Source organism: Triticum aestivum, chromosome 6B, assembly GCF_018294505.1.
Source record: "Triticum aestivum cultivar Chinese Spring chromosome 6B, IWGSC CS RefSeq v2.1, whole genome shotgun sequence".
NCBI classification, from domain to species: Eukaryota; Viridiplantae; Streptophyta; class Magnoliopsida; order Poales; family Poaceae; genus Triticum; species Triticum aestivum.
Genome location: NC_057810.1, coordinates 51,659,161 through 51,678,646, shown reverse-complemented (window position 1 = coordinate 51,678,646; position 19,486 = coordinate 51,659,161). Strand labels below are relative to the sequence as shown.

The 19,486-nt window shown below is 43.3% G+C and overlaps 2 protein-coding genes across 3 annotated transcripts; both read left to right on the top strand.

Annotated features, from left to right (window-relative positions):
• The first annotated feature begins 5,380 nt into the window (after positions 1-5,380).
• Positions 5,381-11,731, top strand: LOC123135713 (disease resistance protein RGA2). Of its 2 annotated transcripts, none has more exons than XR_006466141.1 (6): positions 5,381-5,739; positions 5,933-6,988; positions 7,640-9,791; positions 10,199-11,209; positions 11,307-11,396; positions 11,692-11,731. XR_006466141.1 is itself a non-coding variant. In XM_044554897.1 (6 exons), the coding sequence occupies exons 2-5, from the start codon at positions 5,948-5,950 to the stop codon at positions 11,394-11,396; spliced, it is 4,299 nt and encodes a 1,432-aa protein (XP_044410832.1). In that variant the 5' UTR covers positions 5,381-5,739; positions 5,933-5,947; the 3' UTR covers positions 11,692-11,731. The 2 variants fall into 2 exon arrangements, 1 of the variants encoding a protein (XP_044410832.1); XM_044554897.1 differs by having other exon boundaries at positions 11,302-11,396.
• A 4,860-nt stretch (positions 11,732-16,591) lies between these two features.
• On the top strand, positions 16,592-17,647 carry LOC123138776 (putative disease resistance protein RGA4; the record flags this gene model as incomplete). Its single annotated transcript, XM_044558655.1, has 1 exon — positions 16,592-17,647. A coding segment is annotated over one exon (993 nt), but the record flags the coding sequence as incomplete, so codon positions are not given.
• Between the last annotated feature and the right edge of the window lie 1,839 nt (positions 17,648-19,486).

The window sequence follows — 19,486 nt, the reverse complement described above, 5'->3', positions numbered from 1 at the left end:
GATAGAGATAATATGATAAGATAAATATATTTTGGGTATTTTATGATATAGATTGGAAAGGTAAAGATGCAAATAAAAATAGATTGAAAGCTTACATAATAAGAGATAGACCCGGGGGCCATAGGTTTCACTAGTGGCTTCTCTCAAGATAGCATAATTATTACGGTGGGTGAACAAATTACTGTCGAGCAATTGACAGAAAAGCAAATAATTATGAGATTATCTTGGCATGATCATGTATATAGGCATCACGTCCGTGACAAGTAGACCGACTCCCTTCTGCATCTACTACTATTACTCCACACATCGACCGACTCCTGCCTGCATCTAGAGTATTAAGTTCATGAAGAACATAGTAACGCATTAAGAAAGATGACATGATATAGAGGGATAAACTCATGCAATATGATATAAACCCCATATTTTTATCCTCGATGGCAACAATACAATACGTGCCTTGTTGCCCCTGTTGTCACTGGGAAAGGACACGGCAAGATTGAACCCAGAGCTAAGCACTTCTCCCATGGCAAGAAAGATCAATCTAGTAGGCCAAACCAAACTGATAATTCGAAGAGACTTGTAAAGATAACTTAATCACACATAAAAGAATTCAGAGGAGATTCAAATATTTCTCATAGATAAACTTGATCATAAACCCACAATTTTGTTCTTGCCATCATCCAAATTACGGTGAGAGCTTGGCCTAACCCCAAGAGATATACCTTGGCCACCATCTACCAGGGCTTCATCCGCGAGACTAACATCCTTGAACAATGTAGTCTGATGATCCCGACTGAATACCTTCTCGAAACTTTCGGCCTCCTTTGTCGTGAACTCGTCCTCATCAACTTGTTCATCGGGACCTTCGTCATCTGAATCCGATGCATAGTGATAACCCGCATGTATAGGGGATCGCAACAGTTTTCGAGGGTAGAGTATTCAACCCAAATTTATTGATTCGACACAAGGGGAGCCAAAGAATATTCTCAAGTATTAGCAGTTGAGTTGTCAATTCAACCACACCTAGATAACTTAGTATCCGCGGCAAAGTATTTAGTAGCAAAGTAGTATGAAAGTAACGGTAATAGTGGCAACGGTAAAGTAACTAAGCAAAGAACAATATGTGAAAAGCTCGTAGGCATTAGATCAGTGATGGATAATTATGTCGGATGCGATTCCTCATGCAATAGTTATAACATAGGTGACACAGAACTAGCTCCAGTTCATCAATGTAATGTAGGCATGTATTCCAAATATAGTCATACATGCTTATGGAAAAGAACTTGCATGATATCTTTTGTCCTACCCTCCCGTGGCAGCGGGGTCCTACTGGAAAATAAGAATATCAAGGCCTCCTTTTAATAGAGTACTGGACCAAAGCATTAACACCTAGTGAATACATGAACTCCTCAAACTACGGTCATCATCGATAAGTATTCCGATTATTGTCACTTCGGAGTTAACGGATCATAACACATAATAGGTGACTATAGACTTGCAAGATAGGATCAAGAACTCATATATATTCATGAAAACATAATAGGTTCAGATCTGAAATCATGGCACTCGGGCCCTAGTGACAAACATTAAGCATAGGAAAGTCATAGCAACATCTATCTCAGAACATAGTGGATACCAGGGATCAAACCCTAACAAAACTAACTCGATTACATGGTAAATCTCATCCAACCCATCACCGTCCAGCAAGCCTATGATGGAATTACTCACGCACGGCGGTGAACATCATGAAATTGGTGATGGAGGATGGTTGATGATGACGACAGCGACGGATTCCCCTCTCCGGAGCCCCGAACGGACTCCAGATCAGCCCTCCCGAGAGAGTTTAGGGCTTGGCGGCGGCTCTGTATCATAAAACGCGATGAATCCTTCTCTCTGATTTTTTTTCTCCCCGAACTTGAATATATGGAGTTGGAGTTGAGGTCGGTGGAGCACCAGGGGGCCCATGAGGCAGGGGGCGCGCCCTAGGGGGGCGCCCCCCACCCTCATGGACAGGGTGTGGACCCACTGGCCTTGATTCTTTCGCCAGTATTTTTTATTAATTCCAAAAATAACTTCCGTGGAGTTTCAGGTCCTTCCGAGAACTTTTATTTCTGCACAAAAATAACACCATGGCAGTTCTGCTGAAAACAGCGTCGGTCTGGGTTAGTTCCATTCAAATCATGCAAGTAAGAGTCCAAAACAAGGGCAAAGGTGTTTGGAAAAGTAGATACGACGGAGACGTATCACATAGCCACGGGAATAAGGGATGGAATGGTCCATTGTCTCTTGCAAATCATACTGGTCAAGATCACCCACATTGTTGTCATGGAGATCAACTTCATTTTCATCGTCCGCATACTCATTATTCTCCTCTTGCAAAGCTTCATTTTGATTGTTTGGAAATGGGCTCAATGTTGGCCTCACTTCTTGGGTCATAAGAGGTTCAACCATTTCATCCCGGTTCAAGGGTGGGGGGCTACTAGCAACCAAAGGGGAGGGGTTCCGGTTCAAGTCCAAATGCAAACTTGAATCAACCTTTTTCATTGCAAATAACTCAAGAGCCTTGTCTAGTGATTCGGCCACCGTCTTCTTGTATGCAACCCAACGTTGCTCCGAGTTGACACACATTGTCTTTCAACGTATGTGCATTCCAAAACCAACATTATTCCTTCCCTCCAACTGAACGATATCTAGGGCCATCCAATTCAAATCTTTCCTCACTTGTTGCAAGAGCTCCGCATAGCTAGGACTATTATCAAACACCATGTCAATTTCATCTGCGTTCGGTTCAATATTGCCTTTCAAGAAGGCGTCTTTGTCCCCATGATGAACAAACACACATGTTCTTCCCATCCCTATAAGCATTCAAACAACACAACGTAACATTTCTTCCATGAGTACTAATCCAAAGATTAACACGGAATACAAACCCTAACATATATATGAAACAACAACCATAATCCTAACCCTAACCCTAACCCTAGAACCAAAATAAGAACACCCATAAGAATAACCCTAACATACCAACAAGCCGAATCATAGGAAATTGGCAAACAAACATCTCACATCTCCATGCAAATCTCTAGATCCATAGAAAACTAGGGTTTCCCCAAACTCGCAACAAATGAGCAATTTGTTAACATTACTTGGATCAAAACAAGGGGATCGGAGAATATTACCTTGAGGGAGGGTTTGAGTTCGAAATCCACAGACAAAATCTTCAAATTTGTAAGATTTGGGGAAGGATTTGAGAGGGGGAGAGGGGGTAGATCTCGGGTTTGGGGTTGGGGTGTGTGTGGGGGGAGTGGGGGAGAGGGGCCCGACCAACTAGTAACAGACAGTGCAACGCCTAAGGGCTAGGCGCTGCACATTACATGTGTGGCGCCTAGCTCGGAGGCGCTGCACTGCTGGGTGCGGGCCCAGGGGCTGCCACGGTGGACAGAGGTGCAACCCCCCAGAGCTGGGGGTTGCACCGTAGGGTGTGCCGCCTGCATGCCGGGCGCCACTCAAAAAGGTCAGCCGCGTGAAATAGTTTTAGGTGCAGTTTATTTCGTGAATTGATTGCGTCCATAGGTCAAAATTGTTAATTTTGCCGGGCTCGCACGCTCGGGCGCTCATTCACTCGCTGCGTTTTGCTTGCTTTTGTGTTGTTGTTGTTTCTTTCCTGTTCTTCTTGGGCCTTTTTGTTTTTTCATGCTTTTTGGTGTTTGTCCTTTGTTTTTTCATCGTTTTCTGTTTTATTCCGGCTTTACTATTTTTTCCATTTCTATCTTCGTTTTTCTTTGATTTTTCATTTGTTTCTTTCTCTTTTTATTGGTTTTTTTCATTTTTATTCCATTTTCCTTGGTTTTTCTTTCTTTCTTTCTTAGTTTTCATCAGTTTTTTTATGTTTTTCTTTGGTTTTATTCTGTTTTTCTTTGTTTTCTCATGGGATTTCATGGTTTTCCTTGGATTTTTTTTGAGGTATTTATTTTGTTTCTTTGACCATTTTTCTTCCTGTTTTTCTTCAGTCCATATCTACATTTTCGTGCACATTTTTACTTTTTGTGTATACAACAGCAATATTGCTTTATGCATGTTTAATATTTTCAAAATATATGATTAGCATTCTAAACAAATATGATTGATGAATTCTTCCAGTACACATTGTACAATTTTGGTATATAACAGGCATATTTTTTAATACATGTTTAATATTTGGAAATCTATGATTAACATTTTTTATACATGTTCAACACTTTAAAAAAAATATGTTCCATAATTTTAATACATGTTCTACAATTTTCGTCTACATGAGAAACAATTTTTGTACATATTTAACCTTTTTCAAGTAGTTGATTAATATTTCTTGTGTTTGATGACTACATTTGTCATACGCATAATACATCTTTTGTATATATCAAGACGTTTTGTATACACGGTTAACATTTTGGAAATATATGGCTAACATTTCTAATACATGATAACATTCTTCACAATTTATGTTTTTATGTTCAACTTTTTTAATACATGTTCTATATTTTTCCTACACATCAGGGAACAATTTTTTATACACGTTTAACATTGAAAAAATGATAAATATCTTTTTAATGCTTGATTAAAAAAAATTAAGTACATGATCAACTTTTTTCATACACATTGCATTTTCTGTATACATTTTCAATATACATGAGAAATATTTTTGCTATACACATTTAACATTTTACAAACACTAAATTAACATTTCTTAAATGTTTTATGTAGAGTGTTTTTGGAATATATTGATTTTGAATATTTGGATGTATAAACAAAAGTGAAAGAACGAATGCGAAAAAAGAGAGGTTGCTGCTGCCCACGCGCCTAGGCCGGGTCATCTCGTGTCTCCCTTCATGTGAGGTTTCCCTTGGTCTCAGTAAAAGCAAGGTATAGCAGTGTCTGTGCATGCACGCATTTTGTTCGCTTGATTCTGCGTGGGTAGAAATGATGGCCCAATACGTGGACGCAAACTCATTTTCTGTCCGTCTACTGTTCTTGTGGACGCAAATCCGTTCTTAATTTAGGTCAGGTTGGATGGAGGCGAGGCCGAAGCCGAACGAACGGAGCAGTGGGCAAAAAAAAACGAAACACGAAAATGCATCAGAGGAACGGTGGCAGAGTACTCCCTCCGTTCCTAAATATTTGTCTTTCTAGACATTTCAAATGGACTACTACATACATCTGTATGTAGACATATTTTAGAGTGTAGATTCACTCATTTTGCTCCGTATGTAGTCACTTGTTAAAATGTCTAGAAAGACAAATATTTATGAACGGAGGAAGTACGTAGTAGTTAATGTTGACACCCTCTCTCTCTCTCTCAATCATTCGTCGCTCGCTCCGCCCCACTCCTCGCCCCCTCTGCTGTACCGCCACTCCTCACTCACTGTCACTGCCCCCCTGCTCTCCCTGCCTCCATTACTCGCCTCGCGTCTCTCCCTGATTCCTCCATCAATCACCTCGCTGGCTGCTGCCCCTCCTGCTCACATCTACTCCGAGCGCAGCCTCCCTCCTGCTCACATCTCCTCCAAGCGACGTCCTACCGTGCTTGGTCCATGCCAGCCGCTCCATGGCGACACGACGGTGAGGGCAGTGGCAGCACAGCTGCAGCCGCGACGGGGGCGGCATGGTGGAGCCGGCGGTGAGCCGGTGACGACGACGACGAATACTCAGACTTTGAGTGACACATAAGCTTGGGTTTGCTTGCTTCTATCCATCTGGCAGGTAGCTTGTGCTTGCCTATTTTCATTTTGCTGTTTCGCATGCTTATCGCTTCAGCATTCCAACCTGATGCCAGTTTCTATTTTTAAACCAGTAATTGATCATTTTTTAAATAGTAACAACCAGTAATTAACCCTTAGCTGCACCGACTGGCAAGGAATGATAACGACGTGGTGTTGATTTATCTTTGTTGCAGCAAAACACAGCCAAAATGGCCATGGTCCTGGATGCCTTTGCATCCTATGTACAGAGCATGCTGACGGAGATGGCCAGCGAAGAGGTGCACATGCTGCTTGGAGTCGGAGACGAGATTGACAAGATGGATCTCAAGCTCAGGGACCTCAACAACTTTCTCACCGACGCTGATAGGAGAAACATCACCGACAAGAGCGTGCAAGAGTGGGTGGCCCAGCTCAAGCGTGCCATGTACGAAGCCACCGATGTCCTAGACCTGTGCAAGCTCAAGGCCATGGAGCATGATCCGTCCACTAAAGATGTGGGGTGCTTCAACCCCTTGCTCTTCTGCATGCGGAATCCCTCCCATGCCCACGACATCGGTACTCGCATCAAGGCGCTCAATAAGAGGCTCGACACCATCAAGGAGCGAAGCGCTGCTTTCAGCTTCATTAATCTTGGTTCCTATGAGGATCGTGGCAACAAGGTCCATGGATCTCATTCTGGCGATACCAGACGTGAGACTTCAGGGGAGTTTGACCGGTCAGGTGTAGTCGGAGAGAAGATCGAACAAGACACAAGAAAGCTGGTTGAGATCATGCTGAGTGAAAAGGAGGGCAACACCAACATCATGGTGGTCGCCATTGTTGGTGTCGGTGGAATCGGCAAGACCACTCTTGCCCAGAAGGTCTTTAACGATGAAGCCTTGAATGCTGAGTTCGAGAAGATGATATGGCTGAGCATCAATAAGGACTTTGACAAGGTTGAGTTGCTCAGGACAATCATCACGCAAGCCGGGGGAGTACATGGTGGTGAAAAGGCATTGGCTGTGCTTCAGCCAATCCTTGCCGCTACCTTGAAAGGGAAGAAGCTATTTCTGGTGCTAGATGATGTGTGGAACCATGGAGCATGGGATGATGTGCTTAAAACACCCTTGACTAATGCTTTGGCTCGAGGTAGCCGAGTCCTTGTCACTACTAGAGGTGAAATAGTAGCTCAGAGGATGAAAGCTATGCCTCCCTACCACCATGTGGACAAATTAGACTTGGAGGATGCCTGGTCATTGCTCAAGAAACAGGTGCAAAACTAAACTCCAATAATAACGCAAATACAGTTCTATCTGAGAGCAATTAACTTTTGCTAGTGTCAAAGAATTATTTTCCCTTCTTGGCATTGTTTCTCACTTTTAGAAAGCTAAAATTTTGAAATATATGTAGTCATTACCTAAAATGCTAGTCCAAACAAAATGGATAATTAGGATTATACAAATGTTCTTCGATTTATCAAAGCTGAAAAAATGTTCTTCCATTTCCATCATGTTCACAAATACATAGTCAGTCCTTAGGCTAAAACTCATAAAGAGGTGAAAAACAGTGGTATTGTTCTTCCTTGGGCTGAAACTCGGTCGTGTTTGGCTGGAGGTGTCAATAAATCCACATTAAGTTGTCCAGTAGTACTATACCTGCAGTATGGAAAAACTGTAATCAGTCAATGATACTAAAGCGTGCCCAGGCCCACTCACATGATACTAACAGCAACATCCCTGCTTACCAGTTCATTCACTTAATAGTTTAATTTAAGCAGTACATTAACCAATCTTTCGAGTCTCTTTTCTCCACTAGCCTATTATTGACTAATATTGATTCAACGCTAGCAGTTAGCAAACGGCAATTTTTTCTCTCAAGGAAAAAACACTCCTTATTGACTCCATCAGTTCAACTGCTTGCAGATAATCTCAAGTGAGACTGATGGACGTGACATTGATATGCTCAAGGACATTGGGTTGCAAATTATAGCAAAATGTGATGGTTTGCCTCTTGCAGTAAAAGTAATGGGAGGTCTATTGTGTCAGAAGGGCAAAAGACACCGTGAGTGGGAGATGGTTCTGGATGATTCTGTATGGTCGATATCTGGAATGCCTGAAGAGCTAAACCATGCATTATATTTAAGCTATGAAGATTTACCTTCTTGTGCCAAACAATGCTTTCTGCATTTCTCCCTTCTCCCTAAAACTGCAGTGTTTTTTAGCAATGAAATCATTGGCATGTGGATAAGTGAAGGATTTCTTCACGGGACCTCAGATGACTTAGAAGAGCTCGGAAGAAATTGCTATAAGGAGCTGATGCTGAGGAATCTTTTAGAGCCAAATACAAAGTATGTTGGTGAAGATGTGTGCAACATGCATGATGTTGTATGCTCATTTGCTCAATTTGTGGCTAGAAATGAGGCACTAGCAGTTCAGAGTGGAGAAATTAATATTGTTAGTAAACTTACTGCACATGAGTTTCTCCGGTTATCGGTAGAAAGCAAAACATCAGAATCAGATGGGTTGGAGTGGAGTTCTTTGCAAGCACAAAAGACATTAAGGGCACTAATATCAGTTGGCTATATAAATATCAAGCCTGGTGATTCTTTGGTTCATTTTCCATTTCTACGAACTTTACATATAGATTATGCACATGTTGTAGCATTGCTTGAATCCTTGCATGAACTCAAGCACCTGAGGTACTTGTCCTTAGGAAACACTGATATATCAAGTCTACCTGATAGCATTGGAAAGATGAAATTCTTGCAGTACATTAGCCTTACAGGATGTGAGCAATTTGTTAAAGTTCCCCGTAGCTTTGTAAAGTTAGCGCAGCTAAGGTACCTTAACTTCAGTGGAACAAGCATAGAAGGCATACCTAGGGGGTTCCATGCTCTAACGAACTTGAGGGTATTACATGGTTTTCCAGCCCAGGTGGATGGTGATTGGTGTAGTTTGGAAGAGTTGGGTCCACTTTCTCGGCTCAACAGTCTTGGATTGGACGGATTAGAGAATATAACTGCTTCCTCATATGCAGCAAAGGCAAAGCTTATCAACAAGGTGCATCTTACTATTCTATTCTTAAATTGTGGTAGTATATTGGGAGATGATGGGCTGATTAAAGAGGAAGATTGCGTGTCTGAGGAAGCGCAACAACAAATCGAGAAGTTGTTTGATGAGCTCTGCCCTCCGTCCAGGTTAGAAACTCTTTACATCAGAGGATATTTTGGCCAACGGCTCCCAAGGTGGATGATTTCATCACTAGATGTGCCCCTCAAGAACTTAAGGATTCTGTTCATTGCCGACCTAGCATACTGCACACAGCTTCCTATTGGTTTGTGTCAACTCCCTTATTTGGAGCTCATTCAGATCAATCGTGCTCCAGCCATCAAGCTTGTTGGACCTGATTTCCTGCAGTCCTACCATCACCACAGTCCTCGTCCTTCCCAAATGCTGCCTGCATTTCCAAGATTGCATGAGATGAATTTAGGAGGAATGGTGGAGTGGGAGGAGTGGCAGTGGGAGGAGCAAGTGCCAGCCTTTCCTGTCTTGCAGGTACTTAGGCTATATCGGTGCAAATTGAGGTGTCTTCCTCCTGGTCTTACCTCCCAAGCAAGGGCTTTGTATTCCTTATCGATAAGATATGTCCAAGGTCTTACCTATCTAGAGAACTTTCCATCTCTGGTCGAGCTGAAACTGGATGAAAACCTTGACCTGGAGAGGTTCACTAATCTTCCCAGACTGCAGAAGCTTAGCATCGAAGACTGCCCAAAGCTGAAGGTGCTGGAGGGTGTTCCTGCACTCCAGAGGCTCATACTCGCGGATAAGGACATGGAGTCACTCCCAGAATACATGGGAGGTATAAACCCAAGGCATTTGGAGCTATACTGCAGCCTAGCACTGCTCGCTTCCATAGCCGCGGGAGAATCTGGCCCTGAGTGGGACAAGTTCAGCCATGTTGAGCATGTCAAGGCATATGCACGCGAAGGAGATAATTCAAGGAAATGGTATGTCTTGTACACAGCTAACCCCTACAAGTTGGAGACAAATGTCAGCCTCTCTTTCATGTTGAGAGGTAATTTATTCTGGTTATCTGAACTATTCTCCTTGTTTTCTACCTTCCGTCAGTATGTTGGAGTTTGAATATGCTCCCAACTACTCCTTTTGAATACACCCTCGCAGAGTACAACAACAATTACATGGTAGTAATGTGAACATGGTTTTTTGAATATATTACTAGCTTTTTTTTCTCCAAAGAAAATAGATAACTAGCCTTCTATCATTTTGCAATGGCTATTTGTTGACCAATGTTACTTTCTGATTTGGATGGAGTCCGTCATCTACTAAGTTTCTATTGTTCTCACTTGTTCCCTACTAGTTCCCCTGCTCATGTGATGTTTCTGGTTCTCACTGTAGTAACTCTGTCAACAACTGAGCTCTTACCTATGAATTGTGTAACCGCTTTTACGGCTTCTTATGCAGGAACCTTGACCTTTTTTGAGGACACACAAAGATTCGAGTCTCTCTTCAAAATGACGAAGAAAACCTTTAGCTACATCTGCAGTTTGGTGATGGGGCCATCAATGGAAGATATGAATAGCTACACCTTTGTTGACGGTAGGGTGCTGTCTTTAGAAGATCGGGTAGCCGTTGCTCTTAGAAGGTTGCAGTCCAGTGAGCTAACAGAGAGCATAGGATCCTCTGTTGGTGTGAACGAGTCAATCATCTTGTTGGTAACTGAGAGGTTCGTTGCTGCAATGTGCGAGAGGGCAGTCCACCACACAAGCTGGCCAGACTGCAGTGAAAAGGATGAAATCAAATCCAAGTTTGACAAGATCCACAATATGCATAACTGCTGCGGTGTTATATGTACAACGCACATCCCATTTGGACCACACTGGGACCATGAGAAGAATTTTGGTACACTGATGCAAGTTGTCGTTGATTCAGAGATGAGGTTTAGAAATATTTGGCTCAGATCAGGTATGAACCAGTCGAGCGTTTTGCAGGACTCTCGAATCTTCAAGGAGTGCGAGAAGGGAGGTTGGCTGAATGGCAGCAAGCTGAAGGTAGCATTAGATGGATCAGAAGTCGGGGAATACATAATTGGTGATGCAGGATATCCTCTTCTCCCATGGTTACTCACACCTTACCAGGAAGAAGATCTCTCAGATTCCAAGGCAGAGTTCAATAGGAGACATTCTGCGGCCACAAACTGTGCTCTGAAGGCGCTGGCAAGGCTCAAAGATATATGGAAGTGTCTGCAGGGAGAGGCGTGGTGGCCGGCCAACCTGAAAACTCTAGGTAAAATGATAGATGCCTGCTGCACGTTGCATAACATAGTCATAGAAATGGAGGATGATGCAGCAATGCTGAGCCCCAAGGGGAGGAATTACTCCAAGGAAGTGCGCCAGTTAGCAAACGAGGACGCTGTCTGGGCGAGGAATATCCTGTCGCAACACTTCTTGCCCAGCAGGTCTTCCAAATCGAGAGGTAAATTACCGTAACTTCTCCTGCATCTTAATTTGATCGTTCGGTTGCTCTGTTCGTAATTTTTCATATTTATTTTCTTCCGGTGGATGCAGAGCAGGATGATGAAGCAGCTTCATCAGGCTCAAGGGGTGAAAACAAGAAACAAGAAGTGCAGACAAGAACAGAGGATGAAGAGATCATAAACTAGGTACTAGTGCTAGCACAATGTGCTTCAAGTCCTGTTATTCCCTCCATCCAGAAATATCAGAGTTCTTTTTTTCTTGGTTTGTTCTTTTGATATGGCACTAATGCTAGTGAGAATCTTGAACTGATTAACTCCCTTGGTTACTATATATTGATAACATAACTCTCAAAGAATGGTAATTGATACTCTGTGTTGGCAATTGCTTTAGCCAACGGTTCATTTAATAGCATCTGTGCTTTAGCCAATGGAGATAAAAAATGTTGATATATTAAACCCTATTTCTTCCTGGTGGATGCAGAGGATAACAAAGGAGCTTCATCAGGCCCTGTGGGTGAAAACAAGAACCAAGAAGCGCATACAAGAACAGCAGATGAAGAGATCATTAACTAGGTACTACTGCTAGCACACTGCTTCAAGGCCTGTGATTCCCTCCATCCAGAAAAATTAGAGTTCTCTTTTCTTGGTTTATTCTTTTGGTATGGCTATAATGCTAGTGATAATCTTGAACTGGTTAACTCCCTTGGTTACTACAGTATATGTTAATTACAGAACTCCGAAAGAATGGTAATTGATACAAACTATCAGCAGTGCGTTGACTGACACTCTGTACTGGCTATTGCTTTAGGCTTTGGCCAATGGTTCATATAATAGCATGTGTGGTCTGGTTAATAAAGTTAGCAGCTGTACTATGCGTGGAAACATGGAACTTCTTGATATGTTAAGCCCTGTTGCATGGTCGTATATATCTGATATAATTGAAACCTTGGTTTGATCAGGTGAAAGGGAAGCCAGCATCGATTGTGCTGGTTTGATCAGGTGAAAGGGAAGCAGGCATCGATTGTGCTGGTTTGATCTGGTGAAAGGGAAGCAGGCATCGATTATGCTGGATGTGATTGGAGCTTATCCATGCATGAATGCAGAGAAGCCCTGGTGAAAGGGAAGCCTACTTTGACGCTGCAGCATGAACTACTGAAGTTCGACATTCTTTTTTAATTTTGGTTATCTATCTACTTGGCAAAGACAGAGTGTTGCTATGTAGTCTGTACTTTGTGGATTGGCAGTAAGCTTTGTTGTGTTGAGAAACGACGATGTAGTGTAGCTGCTTGGAGACTTGTCTTTTTTGTGACATACGTATGTTTGTGCAAGTAATTATTTAATTTGGGAACTTTTGATGAATTCCATAATGCAACAAGAATGAATGGATCAGCTTGACTCCAGTCTCAGAGATATTGGGGGCCATTTGACATTACTGTATTTACTAGTACGGATTAAATTGTACTAAGAGAAAAGGTGAAGAGAAACACCTTGATCTTAGTTTCAAGCGCAACTCCAGTAGTAGTAAAACAGAGTCATTTTCTTTCTTTATTTCTTAACTGGCTTGTTGGTTGGAGGTGTGATGCCCAAATAACTGATACGAGTATTAGGAAAGGAAAAGAACAAAGACTGGTAGTATTTTTTAAGTCAATTATTATTATTGCTGAGATCATCCATGAAACTCCAGCAGTAGTAAAACGGAGTCGTCTTTCCTCCTTTGTTTCTTGGCTTGGTCGTTTGGAGACAGGACTTCTTCAGTTTGCTTGCTTTGACTTCAGAAATCAAAAGCTAGGAATTGGAGAGAGCAGTAGAATGGACGCCTGCCAGCAACGCATGTAACTTGACAAGTCAAGCTGTTTTTCCATATGCGCGCGGTTTCGGGCTTCTTTCTTTTGTTGACAAAATCATTCCCACTTTGCTGATGGAACACCAGTGATTCTGAATCAAGTGCTGATCAAGGTGATTATCAATCACGAGAAGGGAAAGGGGGTCCCAGTGTGAAGTGTCAGGTACTCAGGTGTAGGTGTGCTCAAGGAAATCCAGTTGATTTGAAGAATTCGTCCATCATGTCATCCACTCGGCTTCATTCATCCAGAAAACCATCAAGGTTTCCCAAAGAAGCCTTTCTCAATAGGGGGCCTATGTCACTGCAGGCAATGTTCAGCTGCGGTTAATTTCGCAGACAGCAGTTCAAAGCATACGTTGGCGCTCAAATTAAGATCCAAATTAGGCATACCACCTTCATTTATTATCAGACGGCAAAGGATCCCTAGTGCATGAGCCAGATGTAGTATCAAAGGCAGAAGCTAGATAAAGCTGCCTAATTAGAGTTTACATACAGCACATGAAGTCGCAAGCTCGCACGGGTTGGATAAAACATCTAGGTTCAGACTGAAAAAACATGTAAATTCAGTTAAAGATGTTACACGTACACTGACACACGGTTCATCCGCATCGATCTTTTACCCATGACTTAATAATAATGTATACTGACATACATATCCAGATCATTATAAGTCGAAACTATATCGATGATCAGCCAACTCATGAAAGGTCTTGGACCTTGTTGGTATGAATTAAATAACACATGTATCCTATATCATCGTTTAGCTCGTCAAGTGTTTGCTTAGCAAATGACTTTACATGCTCGCTTTGAAGGATACGGTTATTGCCTAACAAATATGCACACTCAAAGACTCTGTCTCAAGTCACCGTGTAACTGTTTGATTGATCATTCTCAAAGTGTTTGATGAAAACTAAGGTTTCTTTTTTCGATAGGGGAAGGTTTCATACTGATGATGGCCGAACAACTAGGTTTTGAGAGAATACTTGGTTCTGATGTGTCTAGTTTTGAATTTGGTTAACAATTTTGACTGGTCAATGATTTCTCAGATCAATCTGCGACAGCCAACTTATAAAATATATCAATCTCTAAATGCCAACATATGACACTGTAGCACCAATATAATACATGTAGTGATGGTGACCACTGCACAAAACTTTTGTGCGTATCGATTAAATTTGCAGATAACACATAATTATACCCTCGGAAAGAGACCATCAAAATAACGCATTGTAAAAAAGGAAAACACACTTCTCAAAACAGGCTCTCGCCCCGTTTTATATATAAAGCACCAACCGAACAAAGCACACGGCCAGACGACACAAAGTGAAGAGGTAGCCCTCTTATAAAACCGATCCTAGGATAATCGGCACACACAGAATGCACGTGAGTACGCAACCGAAAGAGAACAAAGGAAGAAAGGAGTACAATGCCACACAACACCCTAGTACAGCTAAACTCCACAATAACACCCTTCGAAGGGAGAACGGTGCAAAGCATCACCGCTGCCGAGTCCGAAACGGACAAAAGTTTTCACCTGGAGCCCAGACACGAATAGGAGCACCACGACGACGTCTTCAAGAAGAAAGAGGCGCTCGTGAGAGTCGCCGTCATCGGCAACAAAGTGTGAAGCTTTCGCTTGGTCGCTCCTCGGTGCCACTAGGACACTGGATGAGCGTGACGAGTGCCTATCCCCAGATCCGGATCGGGACGCCTCCACACCTAGAGCGCATCCTGTCCGCGGAAGGATGTGTAGAAAATTTACGGGTCGTCATTGGAGATGCCCTTAGGTAGCTGTAATACTCCCTCCGTTCCTTTATATAAGGTGTATTTGTTTTTTTTATAAAAATGCAGAATGTAAGGTGCATTTCTTCTAATTCCTAATAATTTCCTTGTTAGCCCTCCATAAAAAGAGAAAGTATCTCTCTTCTGATTGTCTGTATGTCTCCTTGTAGCAAAAGAAAGAAAGTATCTCTCTGTCGATTGCATGTATCTCATATTTCCTCGAATAACTGATTTACTTGCCACTAACAAATAAATTTGTCAAGGGTAATTTTGTCCTAAAATGTCTATAATTATGTGTCTTGGTCACTGTGCCAAAAATAATACACCTTACATAAAGAAATGAAGAGAGTATTATAGAATAGGAGAGGAAGAAGGCATGTTCGGTAATGGATGGATCTGGTGTGTCTGGTTGACGTGGCAAACACGTCCAGATGACCCCAAATCGGCTCCGCATATGGACTAGATTTGGGTGGTGCCGGACGGTCTGACAAAATGAACCAGGCGGTATGAGGGGCCCGATTGTAGAGGGGGCTTTTTTTGTGTCCAGACTGTTCGCTCGAACATATGGGGATCGTTTGTGGTGTCCCCTCGGAGATGTTCGAAGTTCATCGATCTGGGTTAGGATAACAAGATTTGGCTCCAGAAGGCATCAGAAGAATACTACTATGATGAATATGAAATACCTTATTTACCCCCAAAAAATAATAGTTGAAATTGTCGTGAGGCGCAAGCCCTTGCATGTAATTCATTGCATCGGACTGTATGACTATTGTTAGAGATATCTCTGAGAAAACAGAGAGGTCGTTGGGCATGCCAAGGAATATGAAGAATGCTACTACAGACATGAAGGAAGAAACCGTGACCACGGAGCACACAGCTTGGCGAAATTTGCTGTTTAACATTTATGTAATGTTAGTTCGTGTATTAATCTCTATGAAGATTGCTGTTAATCAATAGAGCTCAACATATGTAGTTTCATCATAAAAAAAGGATCGAACCAATTAATTATTTAATTAATAAGTATTGTAGTAGAAAACAGCATCGGACCAAAAGAAGGAAAGGAAAAAAGAAAAAGAAGGCCTTCCGCCCGGAGTGGAAGGAGAGCAAAGCATCTCTTCTCTTCTCTCGCATCGCCCTCTTTTGAGTTGAGTTGAGACTTGAGAGAGGGCAAGGAACCGCGGCAGGCAGCGTGTGCCGTTGCTCAAAGAATCTCATCTCTCGCGTAGCTAGCTATAGATGGCTTCCTCCCCGGTTCGGTGCCCCTGCCTGGCCTCCCCTCCTCCGGCGCGCCATACGCCACACCATACCCAAATCCGATCCAATCACAGCAACTCCCAGCCTGAACCGAGCTCCCTCGCTACAAATCGCGAGTGCCCAGGCTCAGATTGACGCCGGCGAGCTGCGGTTCGATTCCGGCGACGGCCGGGTGTGGTCGGTATTTCAGTCGTGGCTGCCGTCAGTTTGCCGGCCGGAGGACATCCACTCGACTGCCCCGAGTTACCGCTCGCCGTCCACAAGGACGGGCTGCTCCCCCTGCCTTCGCAGTGGGATCCCGGACGGACGGTTCAGGTCCTGGCCGCGGTGCCGGGTCGCTTCTGGGCGCCGCCGGAGTGAGATTGGGGAAATTTTATTTATTGGAAAAGAAAAATCGGAGCTTGACTGCAGGCGAGTCCCACAAATAAAGCTTCTTACTGCAGCAGTTTTTGGTTTCTCACCCTCTGTTGAGTGGTTAATTCCTACCTGACTTTGCCCTCTTTTGTTACAGCAGAACAGAGCAAAAATGGCCATGGTCCTGGATGCCTTCGCATCCTACGTGCAAAACATGCTGACCGAAATGGTGAGCGAGGAGGTGCACATGCTACTTGGAGTCGAAGACGACATCGACAAGATGGACGTCAAGCTTAGGGACCTCAAGAACTTCCTTGCCGACGCTGACAGGAGAAACATCACCGACGAGACCGTGCGAGAGTGGGTCGGCCAGCTCAAGCGCGCCATGTACAAAGCTGCCGACATCCTCGACCTCTGCAAGCTCAAGGCCATGGAGCGCGGTCCATCCAAAGTAGACTGCGGGTGCTTCAACCCCTTGCTCTTTTGCATGCGGAATCCCTCCCTTGCCCGCGATATCGGCACCCGCATCAAGGCGCTTAACAAGAGGCTCGACGCCATCAAGGAGCGAAGCGCTGCTTTTAGCTTCATCAATCTTAGTTCCTATGAGGATCGTGGCATCAATGTGCACGCCCCTCGTTCTAGTGATGCCAGGCGTGAGACATCAGGGGAGTTCGACCGGCAGGGTGTAGTCGGGGAGAAGATCGAAGAAGACACAAGAAAACTGGTTGAGATGATGCTTTCTGAAAAAGAGAGCAACAACAATATCATGGTGTTCGCTGTTGTTGGTGTTGGTGGGATCGGTAAGACCACTCTTGCCCAGAAAATCTTCAATGACGAAACAATGAATGCCAACTTTGACAAGACAATATGGTTGAGCATCAACAAGGACTTTGACAAGGTTGAGCTTCTAAGGACAATCATCACGCAAGCCGGGGGAGTACATGGTGGTGAAAAGGTGTTGGCTTTGCTTCAGTCAATCCTTTCCACTACCTTGAAAGGGAAGAGGCTATTCCTGATGCTAGATGATGTTTGGAACCATGGAGCATGGGATGATGTGCTTAAAACACCCTTGTCTAATGTTGTGGCTCGAGGTAGTCGAGTCGTCGTCACTACTAGAGATGAAAGAGTGGCTCGAGGATGAAAGATGTGCTTCCCTACCACCATGTGGACAAATTGAAGGAGGAGGATGCATGGTCATTGCTCAAGAAACAGGTGTGTAACTAAACTCTATGCATCTTTATAATTACTAGCTCAATGCTTGATTGGAGTAGAGATAGTAAGGCTACTCACAGTGTGTTGTCTCTTATTGGACGATGGATTTTGTTGTATATATAGAACTTCCCGGATGCATAGTTTTTAGAGTGTTATATCTTAGCCATTTTCATTTAGTAAGTTACACCATCGTTCTGGCATTTGTATGGTGCCAGCTTAGTTTTTTCTTAGGGCCTTGTATATCTGGCCATGGGCCGGGCCGGGCCGGGCTTGGGCCGGGCCTGAAAAAGCCCACGGCAAAAAATTGAGGCTCAGGCCCTATCACTGGTCCTACTTTTCAAGCCCAAGCCCGGCCCATCTGGTAAAAATCCCTAGAAAGCCCTTAGGGCTTAGGGCCGTGGGCCGGGCCTCTTCCTTAAAATGCCAATATGCCAAGCCCAAGCTCGTCCAGGCCCTACTGGTGGGCTCAAAACTCAGGCCCAAGCCCGGCCCATGGGCAAGCCCATCGGGCCTAGGCCCTGGATTTTAGGGCCGGGCCTGGGTGGGCCGACAGGGCCGGGCCTGAGATGGCCAGGACTAGGGCGTTGTGATAACTATGTGCCACATTGAAGTTTTTTCTCCCACCTTTTCTTGGAGTCGACAGACACATTACACCAATCTTTAGGTATGCAATCCAGCCTATTCGTAAATATATTAGAATACAGTTTTGAGTCATTGGATGCCTTATGATTCCGGAAATAGTAATAGGTCTTGTTAGAAATAAAGAGTTGCATATCTCCAGAAATGCTGGTATGGTGATTTTCCTTTGTTCTCGCATGGGTGTCTGCCAGGGTCTAAACCATTAGGTTCCAGGAATAGAGTAGCATTTTCAAGCACTACCTCAATTGCAGCCTCAGTCCAAATAAAACAGCCAATCTATACACCACATGGACACTATAATTATGCAACTACACACATGTACACACCCTGGTGTGCCCTGTGTAAAAAAGGCAAAATACTTTTAACCTAGGTATCATGACCAAGGTTGATTAAACGACCTCATGCTCATATATTCCCAAATGTATCATTTTTGGATGTAAACCGAATAAAGTATGGCCTCTGTTTAGAATTGAAAACCACAATTAAGGGTGTGAGTAAAATGCCTATGTTAACCATCACCTTTTACTCAGGCACAAGCCCAGTCTAGAAGTAGGTTAGCAGCAGTTGGGATCAGGTCTGGATTCATACCAGATTGATCAGGTCTGGATTCATAGGAGGCTATAGATTTATGTAGGTTCTCGGTTTTCCCTTCTGTTGATTTTAGTTGGAGTCTCTAATATATAAGGAGCTATTGGCTGTTCATGAATCTCCAGCTATCAATAAAGATTAGTCTCATCCTTAAACTCTCTCTTGCCCTTTGATCCACAAGAGCATTAAATTACTTTGTTTCCTTTCCAAACCTGAGCTAGTTTCTTCCTAAAGAAATAATTGTTCTCCTTTCAGAAAGTTAATTTTGAAATGTATATAATAGTCACTTGAAATGCAAGTCCGAACAAAATTGCTAATCCGGGATATAAGGTACTTCCTCCGTACCAAAATGTAAGGTGTTTTTTGGTTGCATAGGGCATAAAAACATCTTACGTTTTGTTACAGAGGGAGTATAAATGTGAGAAAGTACCAAGTTGGTATTGTCCTTCCATCATCGTCACATATCCATCGTTTATCATTGGACCAAAATTCAGTCGAGTTTGGCTGGAAGAGTCAATAAACAAACAATAAGTTGTATGATAGTAAGAGCATCTCTAGCAGATCCCCAAAAAAACTCGTCCCGCAGAACCAGTTTACAGTTCCC